Raw genomic sequence first — 19,716 nt, forward strand, 5'->3', positions numbered from 1 at the left:
AGAGACAAAGAAGGGCATTACATAATGGTAAAGGGATCAATGCAACAAGAAGAGCTAACTATCCTAAATATATATGCACCCAATATAGGAGCACCCAGATATGTAAAGCAACTTCTTAAAGATCTACAAAGAGACTTAGACTGCCACACAATAATAGTGGAAGACTTTAACACCCCACTGTCAATATCAGACAGATCAACAAGACAGAAAATTAATAAGGATATCTAGGACTTGAACTCAGATCTGGAACAAGTGGACCTAATAGACATCTACAGAACTCTCCACCCCAAATCCACAGAATATACATTTTGCTCAGCACCACATTACACTTATTCTAAAATTGACCACATAATTGGAAGTAAAACACTCCTCAGCAAATGCAAAAGAACGGAAATCACAACAAATAGTCTTTCAGACCACAGTGCAGTCAAATTAGAACTCGGGATTAAGAAACTCACTCAAAACCACATAACTACATGGAAATTGAACAACCTGCTCCTGAATGACTACTGGATAAATAATGAAATGAGGGCAGAAATAAAGATGTTTTCTGAAACCAATGAGGACAAAGACACAACATACCAGAATCTCTGGGACACATTTAAAGCAGTGTACAGAGGGAAATTTGTAGCACTAAATACCCACAAGAGAAATGATGAAAGATCTAAAATCAACACCCTAATGTCATAATTTAAAAAAGTACAGGAGCAAGATCAAACAAATTCAAAAGCTGGCAGAAGACAAGAAATAACTAAGATCAGAGCAGAACTGAAGGAGACAGAGACACAAAAAAACTCTTCAAAAAAATAAATGAATCAGGAGCTGTTTTTTTGAAAAGATCAACAAAATGGATAGACTGCTAGCCAGACCAGTAAAGAAGAAAAGAGAAAAGAATAAAAAAGATGCAATAAAAAATGATAAAGGGGATATCACCACCAATCCCACAGAAATACAAACTACCACCAGAGAATACTATAAACACCTCTGAAACAAACCAGAAAATCTAGAAGAAATGGGTAAATTCCCAGACACTTACACCCCCTGCCCAAGGCTAACCCAGGAAGAAGCCAAATTCCTAATAAACCAATAACAAGGTCTAAAATGGAGGCAGCAATTAATAGCCTACCAACCAAAAAAATCCAGGACCAGATGGGTTCACAGCCGAATTCTACCAGTGGTACAAAGAGGAGGTGGTACCATTCCTCCTGAAACTGTTGCAAACAATACAAAAAGAAGGAATCTTCCCTAACTCATTTTATGAGACCAACATCCTCCTGATACCAAAACCTGGCAGAGACATGACTAAAAAAGAAAATTTCAGGCCAATATCGATGATTAACACTGATGTAAAAATCCTCAGTAAAATGCTGGCAAACCAAATCCAACAGAACATCAGAAAGCTTATCCATCATGATCAAGTCAGCTTCATCCCTTGGATGCTAGGCTGGTTCAACATACACAAATCTAAAAATGTAATCCACCACATAAACAGAACCAAAGGCAAAAACCACATAATTACCTCAATAGATGCAGAGAAGGCCTTCAACAAAATTCAATAGCCCTTTGTGCCAAAAACTCTCAATAAACTAGGTATCACTGGTTTATGATAAGAGCTATTTATGACAAATAATAAGAGCTATTTATGACAAACCCACAGCCAGTATCATACTGAATGGGTAAAAACTGGAAGCATTCCCTTTGAAAACTGGAACAAGACAAGGATACCCCCTCTCACCCTTCCTATTCTACATAGTATTGGAAGTTCTGGCCACGGCAATTAGGCAAGAAAAAGAAATAAAGGGTATTCAATTAGGAAAACAGGAAGTCAAATTGTCTCTATTTGCAATCAACATGATTGTATATTTAGAAGACCCCATCATCTCAGCCCCAAATCTCCTTAAGCTGATAAGTAACTTCAGCAAAGTCTCAGGATACAAAATCAATGTAAAAAATCACAAGCATTCCTATACACCAATAACAGATAAACAGAAGCGAAATCACAAGTGAATTCCCATTCACAACTGCTACAAAGAGAATACAATACCTAGGAATACAACTAACAAGGGATGTAAAGGAAGACCTCTTCAAGGAGAACTACAAACCACTGCTCAAGGAAATAACAGAGGACACAGATGGAAAAACGTTCCATGCTCATGGTTAGCAGGAATCAATATCATTAAAATGGCCATACTGCCCAAAGTAATTTACACATTCAGTGCTATCCCCATCATGCTTTCTTCACAGAATTGGGAAAAAAACAACTTAAATTTCATATGGAACCAAAAAAGAGCCCATATAGCCAAGACAATCCTAAGGAAAAAAAAAAAAAAAAAAAGCTAGAGGCATCACACTACCTTACTTCAAACTATACCACAAGGCTACAGTAATCAAAACAGCATGGTACTGCTACCAAAACAGAGATATAGATGAATGGAAAAGAACAGAGGCCTCAGAAATAATACCATTCATCCACAACCATTTGATCTTTGACAAACCTGACAAAAACAAGCAATGGGGAAAGAGTCCCTATTTAATAAATGGTGTTGGGAAACTGGCTAGCCACGTACAGAAAGCTGAAACTAGATCCCTTCCTTACACCTTATACAAAAATTAACTACAGATGGATTAAAGATTTAAACATAAGATCTAACACCATAAAAACCCTAGAAGAAAACCTAGGCAATACCATTCAGGACACAGGCATGGGCAAGGACTTCATGGCCAAAACACCAAAGGTGATGGCAACAAAAGCCAAAATTGACAAATGAGATCTAATTAAGCTAAAGAGCTTCTGCACAGGAAAAGAGACTATCATTAGAGTGAACAGGCAACCAACAGAATGGGAAAAAATTTTTACAATCTACTCATCTGACAAAGGGCTAACACCCAGAATCTACAAAGAACTTAAACAAATTTACAAGAAAGAAACAACCCCATCAAAAAGTGGGCACAGGATATGAACAGACACTTCTCAAAAGAATACATTTATACAACCAACAAACATATAAAAAAAGCTCATCATACTGGTTATTAAAGAAATGCAAATCAAAACCAACACTGAGATTCCATCTCATGCCAGTTATAATGGTAATCATTAAGAAATCAGGAGACAACAGATGCTAGAGAGGATGTGGAGAAAAATGAACATTTTTACACTGTTGGTGGGAGTGTAAATTAGTTCAACCATTGTGGAAGACAGTGTGATGATTCCTCAAACATCTAGAACTAGAAATACCATCTGACCCAGCCATGCCATTACTGGCCATATACCCAAAGAATTATAAAACATTCTACTATAAAGACACATGCACACATATGTTTATTGCAGCACTGTTCACAATAGCAAAGACTTGGAACCAACCCAAATGCCCATCAATAATATACTGGATAAAGAAAATGTAGTACATATACACCATGGAATACTATGCAGCCATAAAAAAGGATGAGTTCATGTCCTTTGCAGGGACAAGGATGAAGCTGGAAACCATCATTCTCAGCAAACTGACACAAGAACAGAAAACCAAACACCACACGTTCTCACTCATAAGTGGGTGTTGAACAATGAGAACACATGGACACAGGAAGGGGAACATCACACACTGGGGCCTGTCAGGGGGTGGGGGTATAGGAGAGGGATGGCATTAGGAGAAATACCTAATGTAGATGATGAGGTGATGAATGCAGCAAACCACCATGGCACATGTATACCTATGTAACAAACCTGCACGTTCTGCACATGTACCCCAGAACTTAAAGTATAATAATAATAAAAAGAAAGTTGTAATGGTCCCCCTCCCCCAAATTGCCAAAAACAAGCATAAATCTGTTCCTAAATTTTCTTGGCAATTTCCCAAGTGCTTGTTTACTACCTACTTTTTCATTCTCTTGGTTAGGGGGATAATTGAGTGTAGGAACTCGGCTCCTGTCAACATATGGTGTTGCCAAAAGTGTATATCCGCATACAATAAAGTTAGACCCTCAACTTATACCATATACAATAATTACCTCAAAATGGATCAAAGACCTAACCGTAACAGATAAAACTACATTACTCGTAGAAGAAAACATAGGAAAAAGCTTTATGACATTAGATTTGGCAATGATATCTTGGATATGATTCTAAAACCACAGATGATAACAAAAGAATAAAGTAGGTAAACTGGACTACATCAAAATTAAAACCTTCTGTGCTTCAAAGGACATAACTGACAGAGTGAAAAGGCAGAATGGGAGAAAATATTTGCAAATCATATACCTGATAAAAAGTTAATATTCAGAATTTATAAAGAACTCCTACAACAACAACAAAAACCCATTTTTAAAATGGGCAAAGAATTTGAATAGACATTTCTCCAAAGATATACAAATAGCCAGAAAGTACATGAAAAGATGTTCAATATCATTAATCATTAGGGAAGTGCAGACCTAAACCACAATGAGATACTACCTCACCACAAGAACGCCTACTGTCGAAAAAAACATAATAACAAGTGTTTGCCAGGATGTAGAGAAACTGGAACCCTTACATGCTGTTGATAGTAATGTAAAATGGCATAGACACTATGGGGAACAGTGTGGTGGTTCCTCAAAAAATTAAAAATAGAATCGCCATGTGATCTAGCAATTCCATTTCTGGGTATATACCCTCCAAAACTGAAAACAATCTTAAAGAGATACTTGCACATTTATGCTCATGGCAGCATTGTTCACAAGAGCCAAACTCAAGTTTCCATTGATGGATAAACAAAATGTGGTATATACATAAATGGAATATTATTCATCCTGAAAAGGAAAGGGAATTCTGATAACATGCTGTAATACAGATGAACCCTGAAGACAGTATGCTAAGTGAAATTGGCCAGTCACAAAAAGACAAAAACTGTTTGATTCCACTTACATGATGTACCTATAGTAGTCAAATCCACAAAGTTACAAAGTAGAGTGCTGGTTACCAGGGACTGGATGAAGGGTGAAATGGAGGGCTGTTTAATGCAGGAGTCCCCAGCCTCCAGACTACTATTGGCCCATGGCCTGCTAGGAAACGTCAGGCCACCCAGCATGAGCTGAGTAGTGGGCGAGTCGAGTGAGCATTACCACCTGAACTCCACCTCCTGTAAGATCAGTGATGGCATTAGATTCTCGTAGGAGCACGAACCCTATTATGAACTGCACATGCAAGGGATCTAGGTTGTGTACTCTTTATGGGAATCTAATGTGTGATGATCTGAAGTGGAACAGTTTCATCCCAAAACCATATCCCACCACTCTCTGTTAAATGGAAAAATTGTCTTCCATAAAACTAGTCCCTGGTGCCAAAAAGGTTGGAGACAGCTGGTTTCATGGATGTAGAGTTTTAGTTTTGCAAGATGAGGAGTTCTGGAGAGTTTACACAACAATGTGAATGTACTTAACACTAATGAATTATGTATTTATAAATGGTTAAGATGGTAAGTTTTATCTCATGTTTATTCTACCAAAATTAGACCTTATTTTAAAATTTAAACAAGCAAACAAAAACTAGGCTCTTGGGCTTGGGAGTAAGGAAGAACAAATCCTCTTCCTGGGACAAAAAGGAAGCAGCTTAGAGAGGACCTTAGCCTCCAACCTAGGGCAGTGCCTAGGTTACTGCTTCTCAAACCATCTGTGGTGGAGGACCAGTCTTTGTTTTCTAATTTCCAATACACCGAAGACAAATACTGTATTTCTAGAAACATAAAATTTAAAGACTAAAAAATACAAATCTAAGTTTTTATTAGAGTCAACAGATACATCAAATTGCTGTGAAATGTCCTAAGTGCTACTGTGAATTTTACATTTACCTCATCAGCACTGGTTAGTGGACCACAGTGAGCAGTACCTCTTCAGAGCTCCATCCCTCCCCTAGCTTGGCAAAGAAAGGAGAAAAACAGGGCTTTGAGACAGGGATGTGGAGTAAGAATTTGTCTTTTTAATATAAACTTTTTACACATGATGAGCTCCCTCCAACTGTGGGAAAACATTTCTCAAATCTGAAAAAGCTGGCCCTGTACAATGCTACTGAAGAGTGGGTGAAATAATAAAATTTGGGGATGCACTCTGAGGCCCATCTTTTAAGGAGTGGTCTTTGATTTTGGAGAGTTAGGCATGGGAAAGTAAGGCAAAGTATGGCCCAGAGAAGGAATTTTCTCTCATTCCAATCCATCCTGCCCTCAAAACCAACATTCTTACAGCATAGTTCAGAACCTTTAATAAGAGCCGTGTGCTGTTTGCTGAATAAAGACTAGATTCTTCAAAAACCATTATTCAACTTAACACAGTGAACATCTCCAGTGTTTCGTAGAAGCACAGTGAGTGAATCATAGCTTTAAACCTTATAGCTATTCTTTCTTTTTAGCAATTTTTATCTTTGAATTTATTTCCAGCAGTTATTCTTTTGAAAAAGTTTGGAAATCCACATATAAGCAATATTTTAAAAATTCAATTCAGAACTATCTAGGACATTTTAAATGGATTTCTTTAGTCACCACTTTATCAAAACATTGAGGAACACATGATTAGGCAACCTCTAGCAAAGTTAGGACTAGAACCAGGAGATTCCCTGGGGAATGGCCTAATTTGCCCTTGGCACAGAAAACTACTACAAAAATATATCAACAATATTAACCAAAAGTAAAATGACAGAGAAAAAGAGATAAAATGTTAACAGATTTGAAAACACTTAAAAGCTGGTCCACAAATTCCTTCTTTTAAAGCCAAGAGGAAACAAGTAAAAACAATAACAGCCAACAAACCCTCTATTATACATTGTCACTGGCCACAAAAATGGATTCCTTTCTAGCCTGCTTGAAGAAATGGAACTTGTACAATGATGTTCAGAAATATTCTGTTGGAATGTGAACACATGTATACAGGGAGGAGGGAAACTTAACACACCAGGACCTGTTGAGGGATTGGGAGATAGGGGAGGGATAGCATTAGGAGAAATACCTAACATAGATGATGGGTTAATGGGTGCAGTAAACTACCATGGCACGTGTATACATACATAACAAACCTGCACATTCTGCACATGTATCCCAGAATTTAAAGTGTAATAATAATAATAATAAAGAAGTATTCTGTTGGGTACTTCCACAAGGAAGAGAACACAACAAATCAAATAGAAAAAGACATGACAGCAATGTAAGAAATACACAAACAAACAAATGAATTGCAAGAAATATATTCCACCACTTCCAGAAAGCAATTCTGTTCCCTACCCATTCTTTGTCTGCTATCTAACAATTCCTACAGAATTGTATACCTCATTTCTCAAGAGACAAGAAATTATCAACTCAAGCTTACTGTCTCATGGCAGATGACCTCCCTTGCCCAAAACAAAAGCCTATAAAGGGATTGACTTGTAGGAAAAGTTGGTAAGGGAAACATTCCATTTAGCCAAATATATAATCACTGTGGGTATACAACAGGTTAATGGGGATCTAGCAAGCCTCACTGGAGAACCACTGAAGTATCTATCTACCTTAACAAAGTCAGCTTTAACCAGACTACTGGGTATACTGGTTTATAGCCCATACTTACCCATGTTTCTGACGATTAATTTAAAACCTAAACTTACAGAGGGCTGACGTAAACCTTGCATTTTCCAGTTTGAGTAATTCATTTGGGGAAGAGTAAACATTTTCTATTTGATTATAAATGTCAACTTGTTTACTAGAGATACCAAGAAAAGGAGAGCAGATTAGGCATCAGCATAGTCATTGCTGCCAATCATTAAATAAGCTAATCAAGGAAAGGCTAAAAGGTTTCTTTGTTTTATTTTGCTTTAGCTTCAGTAACTCTGCATTTGCTAATAGTTAATATGATTTCATAAAGAAAACATAAAACCTTAAGCAAATGTCTTTCTCAAATCTAAAAGTTCTGAGTAGCTGATACTTTGTGCTGATTCATTTTTCTCTTAATACTTTTTGAAAAACTGATTCTCAAGATTATTTGCACAAAGTGAGTCTTTTCCAGCAACCGTATGCTACAGAAAAATAACAGAAACCAAGTCCCACCTTCAGTAATTCCATCCAGAGGAATTTTGTGTAGAGCAGTCAGTAATGAATAAAGAGTCCCTCTGCAATTTTCTAAAAGGGCATTTTGGGGTGCATTGTTTATGTGAGACATTCAAAGTATTAGCAGGACGATCCTTTCTCTTCTGACTAAGCTCTGACCTATGTCTTCTACACGGCCCTTCTCTAGCATTCAGGCCAGAGTGAAGTTGTCAAAATGTTTTCAGCTGCAGTGGAAAGTCCACAGGTCAAATTCTTTTTAATTATGGGTGTTCCTCTGATATGATTCATTCAAAGAGCATAAAGTGAGCTCCAGGGTAATAGAGCAAGTATGAGGCGAAATCACTTGCATTACTTAGTCATCAGTACATGAGTATAAACCACAAGCTTTTTTGGCTCAGGGCCCATTGTTTATTATGAAGGAAAACCTCAAAGCCAAAGTCAATTATAACCATGACTTTCAATCTGACACACTTGTTAACCCTGTTAGAAAGAATACGGCCCAGGTGAACTCTGACCCACTCATCACAATTGCAGAATTATTAAGATCAAACAAAAGCCTTGACCAAAAAATTCCACTTGAAATGGTTCCTTTTTTCTGGTGAAGAGCTAATCAAAGTTTTTGTTTTTGTTTTTTAAATATTAAGCACATAAAAGAAGATAGGAGGCAACAAGATGTTTCTAGATAAAGAATTTTTATTTTCTTCAGGAAATGAACATATAACATTTTAGAAAGTAAACACATCTCCAACTCATAAATAGGGTATACTGGATCATTATGCTATGTGTGAGAATTCAAAGACTGTGTGAAGATGGAGAAAAGAACATACATGAGACCTACGGAAATTATGAAAATAGGAAAAAAAGAAAGAGAGAGGAAAAGAGAAACAGAAAGAATCCTACAAAATTGCCATTAGCCACCTTATCACCAAATAGATAAACAAGTTACAACGATAAAATCTTTAAAGAACATGCAGGCTTGAGACAGTCCAGGTCAAGTTCCCATTTATAAGATATATAACGGTGTGCCACAATTTCTATTAAAAAACATGCATGAAAGTTGGGCATTGGTGTAGCCTTGCCCAACTTCATGGATCAGGAGAACAGCCTCAGTGAAGGTAATTGACCAGGGGGTAACGGAGCTGGAGCTAAATCTCAGGACTTCTTAGTCCAGTGTTCCCTCTGCTATACCATGCTGGCTCACACAATAACATTTTAGCTTCACTATTACTCAAGTTTTCTCATAACTACTACCAGTTGCTTTATGATGAAAAGCAGTACGCTGTACTTAGTTACAGTTATTGGCTTGATTCTGAAGCTAGAATGCTCACATTCAAATTCCAATTCTGCCACCTGCTACTTCTGTGGCTTTGGTCAAATTATAAGCCTCAGTCTCCTTATCTGTAAAATGGAGACAATAATAACATTTACCTCATAGGGCTGCTGTGATGATTAAATTAATAATATCTATAAAGTTTTAAAACAAGCCTGGCATAGTATAGGTACAATAAAAGTATCGTTATTATTATATACCTTGCTTCAGCTACCAGGTATTCCTCACTTCATATAATAGATGTATTTTCCAAAAGTTGTATGTAGAATATATTTGGTAAATTAATTTATATGTTAAACACAATATAGCAGCTTGCTTTTTTTTTTTTTTTTGAGATGGAGTCTCGTCCTGTCTCCCAGACTGCATGCGCCACCATGCCAGGCTAATCTTTTGTAGCTTTAGTAGAGATGGGGTTTCACCATGTTGACCAGACTGGTCTCAAACTCCTAACCTTGTGATCCACCCCCTCGGCCTCCTAAAGTATTGAGATTACAGGCGTGAGCCACTGCACCCGGCTCTATGCTATTTTTTAAAGGAAATAATTTTGTAATGCAAATATTTCTTCACTATGAATTTCTATAACTGAAATAATCTAGTCAGCAAATTTGGATTTTCTTAAGGGAGAATAATTGGTTGCTTGTTTTTATAATTACTTCTGTACTATTATCAAACATTAGTGTGCAAAACAATTACCTGGGGCATCTCTTAATATGAGATTCCCAGCCCCAATCCCACAAAGCCCTCTTGAGTTGGTTTAGAATAGAGTCTAGAAATCTGCATTTTTAAACACCCCCTGCCCTGAAAAAAACAAAACAAAACAAAACAAAACAAAAAAAAACAAAACTACATATACCACTCACTCATGCAGGCAGTTCACAAAACCACTTTCAGAAACATTGGCTTCTACACAGAAATACAGTGGAGAGTGACAATTAGTCACCTAAATATAACTCTGGAAAAATATATTTTCTCTCTGTGCATTTATGTTTCTTCTTGACACAAACAATATACAAACCTTCATTTTCTCACAGAGTAGCTTCTTTAAATACTGCCTACAATTCAACATGACTTTAAATAGATCCTTTATAGGTGGGAATGATATTTTAACACATACATACACACACATATTCACATATCCAGTATCAGAAAAGATATGCACACTGAAAATTAAATTGACTGAACCAGCAATAATGGCAGCCTATCTGGCAAGAATAGTGACATGGTTGACAGAGCTGTCACGCTATCAGGCTGCTGGCCAGGGTCCAGGCTCCCACACACATCTATCCCTGTCTCATGTGTAAGCTAATAGCATTCTGGATCTACATCCTGCCCATTCCCTAGCCAGCTCCTTTCCTCTCCTTCCAGCAGCATCTTCTAACAAGAAACTGAAACTGAATCTGCCCATGTGTAGCTGAACAAGAGTCCTCTGTGTTACTGCTGTGTTTGAAAATTTTCATGGCTATTACATTGCTAGGGCCAGGAATGATACTTAAACACTCTATCTATAAAAGCAAACTCTTCAAAGACTCTTTGTTATCACCAGTGAATACAGGTGAGCATATATCATATGTAGGCAGGCACATTTGTGGAATGTCTAATTGTGCTTTTCTGTGATAAAGTGAGATACAGTAAATAAATCTTCATCACTGACAGAAGTCAACTGCAGTGAAAAAAAAAAAACAACCAGACACACATTCTCAATTACAGTGACCTTTACGAAAAGATCCTTTTAAATATTAGCTTCCTTTCAAATACTTCGCTACTTGGCAGTAAACAGTATATACTCTAGCAGGTGAACACAGAAGAAATAGCATTGCAATCCTGGCTAACAAATTACATGCCACAGACAGATAGTGAACTTAGTTAGTATGCAACAAATGCAAGGTGTCAAAATTGGGTGGGAGCAAAGAGATGATAGCAAAATGCAGCAACAGAAAAGTGTATATTAAGAGACAGCCCAGTCCCCTGGAAAGCTCATTAGGGTAGGGATCAAGAGAACTAATGTCTAGTTCTAGTTTCAATCATTGTTAATCGCAGTTCTCTAAGCTGCAGCCTCCTCACAAGCAAAGTGAGGCTACAACAATACCTGATCTACCTGCCTTGTAGAGCTGCTATTATGCTAGCACAAATTCATTTGTAAACGTAACTGAATCACCTCCAATGCAGAAAAATATCTTTAGGTAATGGTCACCAGTGAACAAAAACACTGTCAGCTTCAATTAATTTTTACTTAAAGAAAGTTGAAAATCTGGATGAATGATTGTCCAAGAAAATACTAATTACCAAGCAGCCTCAGAAGAGTCAGAAAAATCTGAATAGACTATTTGCCAGGAGGGGACAGAAAACAGAGAAAAATTAAGGAATTATTACTCACCCTCCACTCCATAAAAGCTTTCACATTTACAGGTGAATTCTATCAAATCTTTATTAAGTACGTAAGTTCAAATGTATTCAAAACAGTTTGAGGGTACATATAGAAAAGAAAAACATACAAAATTTTTAGGAGCCAGCCTAGCCTAACACTTTAGAAAGAATAAACTACAATCATATGACAGTCGTATCAAAGATGACAGGATGGCTCAGTGTTAGGAAATCTAGCAACATAATTCATCCTATTCACAGATCGCAGTAGAAAAATCCTATGATCACTTCCATAGAGATTAAGGAATTCAATAAAGGCATCCTGTGTTTGCTGCATGGGATGCTTTTCCCCTAGGTATCTGCATGGCTCACTCCCTCATTTCACTCAGGTCAAAGGTAACTTTTGTAGAGGTTCTTCTCTGACCACTATATCTAAAGTAGCACCCGTTCTCCCCGTGATGACTCTATGCCCCTCTTACATCCCTCTTATAGTTTTCTTCTTAGCACTACTACCATGTAATATTTATATATTTATTTTAGTGTCTGTCTCTGTCTATTAACATATAAGCTCCATAAGGCAGCTATATCCCTATAACCTAGAACAGTATCTAACATATAGTAGGTGTTCAGTAAATCTCGATGCATGAATAAATAATTCTTTCTTAACATCTTGTGTGTTTTCAAACACTGTCATGTTTTATGTGGAAATATCACTAGATTGAATAACATAAAACTACTGATATTTGATTTTTTTCACCTACAAAAAGGAAAATTTTATAAGGTGTAATGTAATAGAATCACTCCTGTTAAAGTTCAAATAGAAAAAAGGATGGGTACTGTCACTGATGTTATTTAAAATTGTTTTGGCAGTAGTCAATGCAGTTAGATAAAAGGAAATAGTAGATATACAAATTGGAAAGGAGGAGGTAAACTTACTACTTACATATAATTTTATACCTGTAAAGCCCAAGCTAAGTGAATAAAAATTATTTAAAACATATATAAGAAAACATAATAAACAGCTGGATACAAAACTAATATATATAAATAACACACATATATATAGCTGCATAGTATTTCCACATACAAAGAAGTTATAAATTTAGCATAAGAAAAAACTCTATTTACAACAGTAAAAGAAGATAGAATAAATAGAAATAAACTTAAAAGGAAATGTGACAGGTCTATATGAAGAAAATACTACTGTGGGATTTAGTGATGTGACTAGAAAGACAACTCTGTTCTTGGTTTGAAAGAACCAATATTACAAATTCTATCTAAATTAATATGCACATATAACTCAAGCCTGCATCATTAATTTTTAGGGAGGAGGTTACTAGATAACTATAAATTCTATCTAAATTAATATGTACATATAACTCAAGCCCACATCATTAATTTTTTGGGAGGAGGTTACTAGATAACCTAATAAAGTCATAGAGACCTGTAAGAATAGATAGACACATACTCATAAAAATAATGAGAACAGGCAGCCCTACAATAATTAAGACTGTTTGGTATTGATACTTGCAGAGCCAGACCAATTGACAGAACAGAACAGAGAACCCAGAAATTGATTAAAATTCATAAGTATATCAGGTATAACAAAAGTATTTCAATTTAATGAGGAAAATTAAATAGTACAATAGCAAGTGCTATAGCAACTGGTTAACCAACTGGAAATAATTAAATTAGAACTCTACTATGATAGGTTGAAAAAATGGTCACCCCAAAGATATCCACTTTAAATCACTGGAACCTGTGAATGTTCTCTCATTTGAAAAAAGGGTCAGTATCTTCCGATGAGGAGATAATCCTGGATTATCTTGGGTAGGCTGTAAATGCTACTGTAAGTATCCTTACAAGAGACTAAAGGAGAAGACCAACACAAAGGAGAAGGCAATGTGAAGACTAGGCAAATATTACAGTGATGTGACTATAAGCCAAGGCATCAGGCAACCTCTAGAAGCTAGAAGAGGCATAGAATGAATTTTCCCCTGGAGTCTCTGTAGAAAGTACAATCCTGCCAACACCTTGATTTCAGACTTCTGGCCTCCAGAAGTCATTCAAGAAAGTATAATTTTTATAAAAGCATAATATAACCATACAATTGAATAGGCAAATGAAGTAAAAAGAATGAGATAAATATGTCTTGGATGGATCTGGTCCAATCTTCCAATGTGTACTAAGTAAAAAACAAAATCATAAATCAGCTTGTAAAACATGCTATATACCTGCATTTTTAAACAATAAATGTATCTAAACATATATATCTCTCTCAAACAGAGGATATATAATAACTTGCAGCAGTTGGTATCTCTATGTAGTAGAATAAATGAACTAGGGGTTAAATGAAAGACAGGCTTTCAAATTTCCATTGTCTACCTTTAGTACCACTGGATTTCTTTTTTTTTTTTTTTTACTGTATGTATGTACTAATTTAAATCTCAGACATGAAAATCACATACTGAATTGAGGTTAATCCTTTATCAAAATAACTCATTATTAGATGTTAGAACAATAACCTGGAAATTCTAAGGTCAGGTTCCTGGTCTGGGTTCTAGAAATGACTTGCTACCTAGCAGATTTTAAAAGTTATCTTCTGGATGTTTCATTTTCTCCAATGGTAAGTTAGGTATTTGACACCTTCTAATTATACATTGCTAATATTGTTAAATTATGCATTGCAAATATAAATGAATAATCTACAAATAGTATTTATATCAATATTTTTGAAGACATCTCAATGATTTGTGTGTAAACATAGACATACATATTTGGAACAGTTAGCCATTGAAATGACGTGCAACATGTTTAACTCATTTTAAATATGACTGTAGAAAACAGATCTTTAGTATGTTTCTAAACAAGGCTTTTGAAGTATTAAAAAATCCCTAATAATAATGGAAAATACTCTATTAAAAACAGAAGTGTCAACATAGGCATAATCTATAAGTTTATCTGACTGCCAATGATGTGTTGACATGGAATAGTTTATACATACATAAATCCTATTCAAGTGAAGGCTAAAGCATACTATTTCACTGGCCAGCCTTGATATGACCTCTTAGCTGTTGTGATATTATCCAATTCACTTTTCAGACATGTTCCATCTGTATTGTTTACGAATATAAATTGTAAACAACCACCATTGACATTACAGAGTCTGTTCTGCCACAGTACATACAGCAGAGGACACAATGCTTCCCCTCGATTGCCTCAAATCCTTTTAGCATTATTGGGCAATGTGCTTCCACTCACAGCAGCAGCACCTATCTCTAAAGCCCTGGAGAGCTGACAGTGCCTGGAAGTCTTTTCCAACCCCATCTCCAACCATCACCAATGACCAACAAATAAGGGAGTATGAATACTCCAGCTGCCATGCCCCTGACCAGGGCAACTCTGACCATAGTCTCCAGGGTTGCCCTGCAGGATTAAGCCAAAGTGACCCTCCCTGGGACTTGGCTTAATACTGTACACTCGATGGCTTCATGACACATCTCTACTTTCCTACTGATTTTCTCTGGGAACAAGGCCTAATACATCACCTTTATGTATATCTTTATCTCAGGGCCTGCTTCTAAGGAATGTATGCTAAGATGATGTGTTTTTATTTCAGGCAAAGTAGCTCCTAATAATGAGTACATAGGGAACTGGTAGCAGTATAAAGTCTGAGTTGGTTAATAAAAGACTTTTTCCAGTATAGTAATTTTTTTTTTTTTTTTTTTGAGACGGAGTTTCACTCATGTTACCCAGGTTGGAGTGCAATGGCGCGATCTCGGCTCACCGCAACCTCCGCCTCCTGGGTTCAGGCAATTCTCCTGCCTCAGCCTCCTGAGTAGCTGGGATTACAGGCATGCACCACCATGCCCAGCTAATTTTTTGTATTTTTAGTAGAGACGGGGTTTCACCATGTTGACCAGGATGGTCTCGATCTCTTAACCTCGTGATCCACCCGCCTTGGCCTCCCAAAGTGCTGGGATTACAGGCTTGAGCCACCGCACCCGTCCTGTAATATTTTAAAAAGTAATCACCATCCAGTTTTCTCGTAACAAAAGAGAAAACTTTAGGAATACATAAAGACATCAAGGAAAAAAACTTGAATATACCTCCAACAATACAAAAATACATGTCTGTAAGTTTATTCACTATATAGCATTGTTAGTGATTATAAAATATTGAAACAACCTAAATATCCATATATAGAAGAATGGTTAATTAACTATGAATGAGAGTGAGCTCTATGAAATGATGTAGAGTGATTTCTAGGGCATACTTCTATGTGAAAAAGAAGCAAAGCCAAAAAAAAAAAAAAAAGGCAAATCAATATGACTTTATTTATATCAAGTCATATACCTAAATACATATAAAATTTTAAATCAATCAATAAAGATTGGGGATAACAAGAAACTAACATCCTAAACCGATCACTTCAAATTTCAAAAATGGCATAACAAAAAAAGCTGCTGACATATTTATAAATAGTACTCCCAAAGTTCATTAAAAGTTAAATTTCATATTAAAATGTTAATGAAGGAACATTTAGATAACCAACTACTTTGTGGATAATCACAAATTAGCAATAATGTGATAAAAGCTGGTTCTGGGTAGTATTTGTATATTAAACATGGTGACATTTTACTCTATACATGTGTTCATATGTTGTAATTACATTTCACCAAAGATTTCCAAATGTAACTTAAATCAAAAAAAGAAAAAAAGATGATTTACATTATGCTACCTTTCATGTAAGAAATATGGGGATATAAGAAAATACTTACATATCTGCTCAAGAAACACACAAAAGATAAACCAGGAACTGAAGACATTATTTAGCTACAGGGGGTGGATAGGAAAGTGAGTGACAAAAAGGGGGATTGGGAAAAGGAAAAGGGGAGCAAGAATGAGGAGGAAGAGACACTTCTCTAAGCAAATCTCTTTTAAAGCTCTGACTCCTAGCAACACAGTAATACTTCACACACTCCCAAAAATAAACAGAATGTGAAGAAAATCTTGAAAAAGGGATATAAACACTAGCAATGAACCTAACTGCATTTCAAATGGCTAACACAGTCACAATCACTAGGGTCGTGAAGAAAGTATACTTAAAGCTAAAGACAAAAAGAACTGTAAACTATGCAATGTAGATAGGAAAAGTGATTCTTACAGGGATATGGGTTAGCAATTCTAAAACTAGTTTATATATATGCCAGAACAAATAAGAGCTAGGCTTCTCATTAATGGAGAAGGAAGTTACAAATATGGAAAGCAGAAAAGTTATGGAACCTGTGATACAGGACTGAAATCAGAAACATCAATTCAAACTATAGTTTAAAAAAATATTAATATGTTCAGAAACAGATGTGTGTAGAGAGGTAGCTTAGTATGCATACATATACTTCCTAGCTTTGTCAGCAGAGAGGACCTGGAAGCAATGGCACTCTAGTAGCAAGAAGCACATCAAGCACCCAGCCCTTGGTTTCTAACCACCATTTTCCAACCAAAAGGAGCCACAGCTGTTTGGAGAAGTGGTTGATTCCAGAATGGAGGTAAGAAAAACAAAGATGAGTCTGTAACATCTTGTGGTGCCAGAAAGTAAGGAAGTATTCAAAAAATATATAGGAGCTTGAGAAAGATGACAGGAGCCATTCTGAAGGAGCTTCTATTGGCCAAAGCTGGAACAATTTGAGCAACAAACTAAACAATGATAGTATTGGATTTTAACTCACAGAATAAAATGAGACCATACCAATATTTTAAAAATACTTGAAAAATAAATAAATGTGGGAAAAGGAACAACTTTTCCTCTAGGTAGAATTCCAATTAATAAACACAGAAGAAAAGAGGGAAACAGAAAATCACCATTAGGCAAACACCATAGTAATAATTTTTATAGGCAAATTCATTCATGGATGATAAAATTAGACCAAAAAAGTTTGAGGAGAAACAGGATTTGCATAGTCTTAAAATATCACTCCCAAGAAGTTTATCAGCTGAAAATAGAATGAAAGCAATTTTACAGTGGAGAAACTTGGCAGATAAAACCTTAAGCAAGTGGCCAAGATTAGCATCACTAGTAATAAGACATCCACTGAGAAGGTTACAACATCCCTCTTGTGTTATTTTTCCAAACATAATTGGTCTAATTCCAAATATAAGAAAATATTAAGCAAACCCCAACTGAGGGAAAGTCTACAAAATAACTGACCAGTATTCATTAAAAGCATCAAAATCATGAAAGATAGGAAAGGTAACTGTTATGATGGGAAGAAACTAAGGAGAAGTAACAACTAAGTACAATATGGGATCCTGGAACAGAGAAAGAACACGAGTGAAAAACTGGCAAAAACTAAGTGAGGTCTATAGTTTAGTTAATAGTTTTTTTTTTTTTTTTTTTGAGACAGGGGCTCACTCAGTCGCCCAAGCTGGAGTGCAGTGTGCAATCTTCACTCATTGCAACCTCTGCCTCCCTGGTTCAAGCAATTCTGCCTCAGCCTACTGAGTAGCTGGGATTACAGGCGCACACCACCACACCCGGGTAATTTTTGTATGTTTACTTAAGATGGGTTTTCACCATGTTGGCCAGGCTGGTCTTAAACTCCTGACCTCAAGTGATCTGCCCCCGTTGCCCTCCAAAGTGCCAGGATTACAAGTGTGAGCCCACACATCTGGCCTAGTTAATAGTGTTATACTAATGTTAGTTTTTAGTTTTGATAATTGATTGTACTATGATAATGTAAGGTATTAAATTAGAAGGAAGTTGGGTGAACAGACTATATGTACTCTCTGAACTATTTCTGCAACTTTTCTATAAATTTTAAATTAAATCAAATAAAAAGTTTTAAAATTTAGAAAATGAAAATTCTGGCCAGGTGCAGTGGCACTTAACTGTAATCCAAGCACTTGGGAGCCTGAGGTGGGAGGACTGCAAGAGACCAGATAGATGTTCAAGACCAGCCTGGGCAACATAGTGAGACCTTGTCTCTACAAAGAAATTAAAACATTAGCTGGGTGTTGCAGTGCATGCTTGTGGTGCTAGCCACCCAGGAGGCTGAGGAAGGAGAATCCTTTGAGTCCAGGAGTTTGAGGTTACAGTGAGCTATGATTGCACCACTACACTCCAGCATGGGCAATAGAGCAAGATCTTGACTCTAAATAAATAAATAAAAATAAAAATGGAAAATTCTATAATAGTACCTATTTTTACTGTAAATGTAGCTGGTTTGGTGGCTTTAAGAACCACCACTTATTTATCGATGCTAAGCTATCTGAGGGAATATGAGCAGGCAGGATCTACTCTGCAGTGTTACTTACTTATGCAGCTCTATAAATAAGTGAGTCCATAATATCAGACCTACAAACTGCTTCATTTGCTCTTAACGCTCCTCAACTAAGATAATGCAAATAAGCAGTGATTTGTTTTTTGTTTATTTTAATCATAGGCAAGATGGGCTTTACATAATGGTTTACACTACACTACAACTCTGATGGAACTGGTCTAGTTTTAAAATTCATGATTTTTAGAGTCTTATGATACAAACAAATGCTAGACATAAAGACTATGAGTATCTGGCCCATGTTTCATACCTAAGTACGAAATAAGAAACAGAGAAGTTAGACCCCCAAAACATTGTTATGTTCTCCCCAGTTCATTAAACATAACAATTTTCCTATTTTAAAAAGTTGTATTCTTACTTGGAATATGCTGGAGAAACCCAATATGGGTTGTCTTCTGCTGCTTTGGCATGACGCAAAATGGCTTCCCGAGGATTGCTGTCATCAGTCTTGTCCAAAGCAATGTTCTTCACAATGTAGGACGAGAGAGTGCCCCCATGGGTTCCAACTCGGCCACCACGACCTGTTGCAAAAGAAAAAAAATTCAAATTAGAAACTGAATGAGCATGAGGATACATAGGTATATCTGTATACACTGTACTTGTCTGAACACAAGTCTTGAGAGTACTTGAGTGTCATCCTTTTGGCTTAGAT

At 36.3% G+C, this 19,716-nt stretch overlaps 1 protein-coding gene across 3 annotated transcripts in view; it reads right to left on the reverse strand.

The window, feature by feature from the left end:
• WDR70 (WD repeat domain 70) overlaps nucleotides 1–19,716 on the reverse strand; it is a 329,425-nt gene that overhangs the window by 7,106 nt on the left and 302,603 nt on the right. For 2 of the 3 annotated variants that reach the window (XM_017548233.2, XM_017548235.2), the window contains exon 17: nucleotides 19,423–19,585. In XM_017548233.2, the coding sequence (XP_017403722.1) occupies nucleotides 19,423–19,585 (163 nt within the window). Of the gene's footprint in view, nucleotides 1–5,846; nucleotides 5,881–19,422; nucleotides 19,586–19,716 lie in introns of those variants that run through there. The other variant, XM_037745605.1, reaches the window with a different exon arrangement.

Source organism: Cebus imitator, unplaced genomic scaffold, assembly GCF_001604975.1.
Source record: "Cebus imitator isolate Cc_AM_T3 unplaced genomic scaffold, Cebus_imitator-1.0 Scaffold205, whole genome shotgun sequence".
In the NCBI taxonomy this organism is placed as follows: Eukaryota; Metazoa; Chordata; class Mammalia; order Primates; family Cebidae; genus Cebus; species Cebus imitator.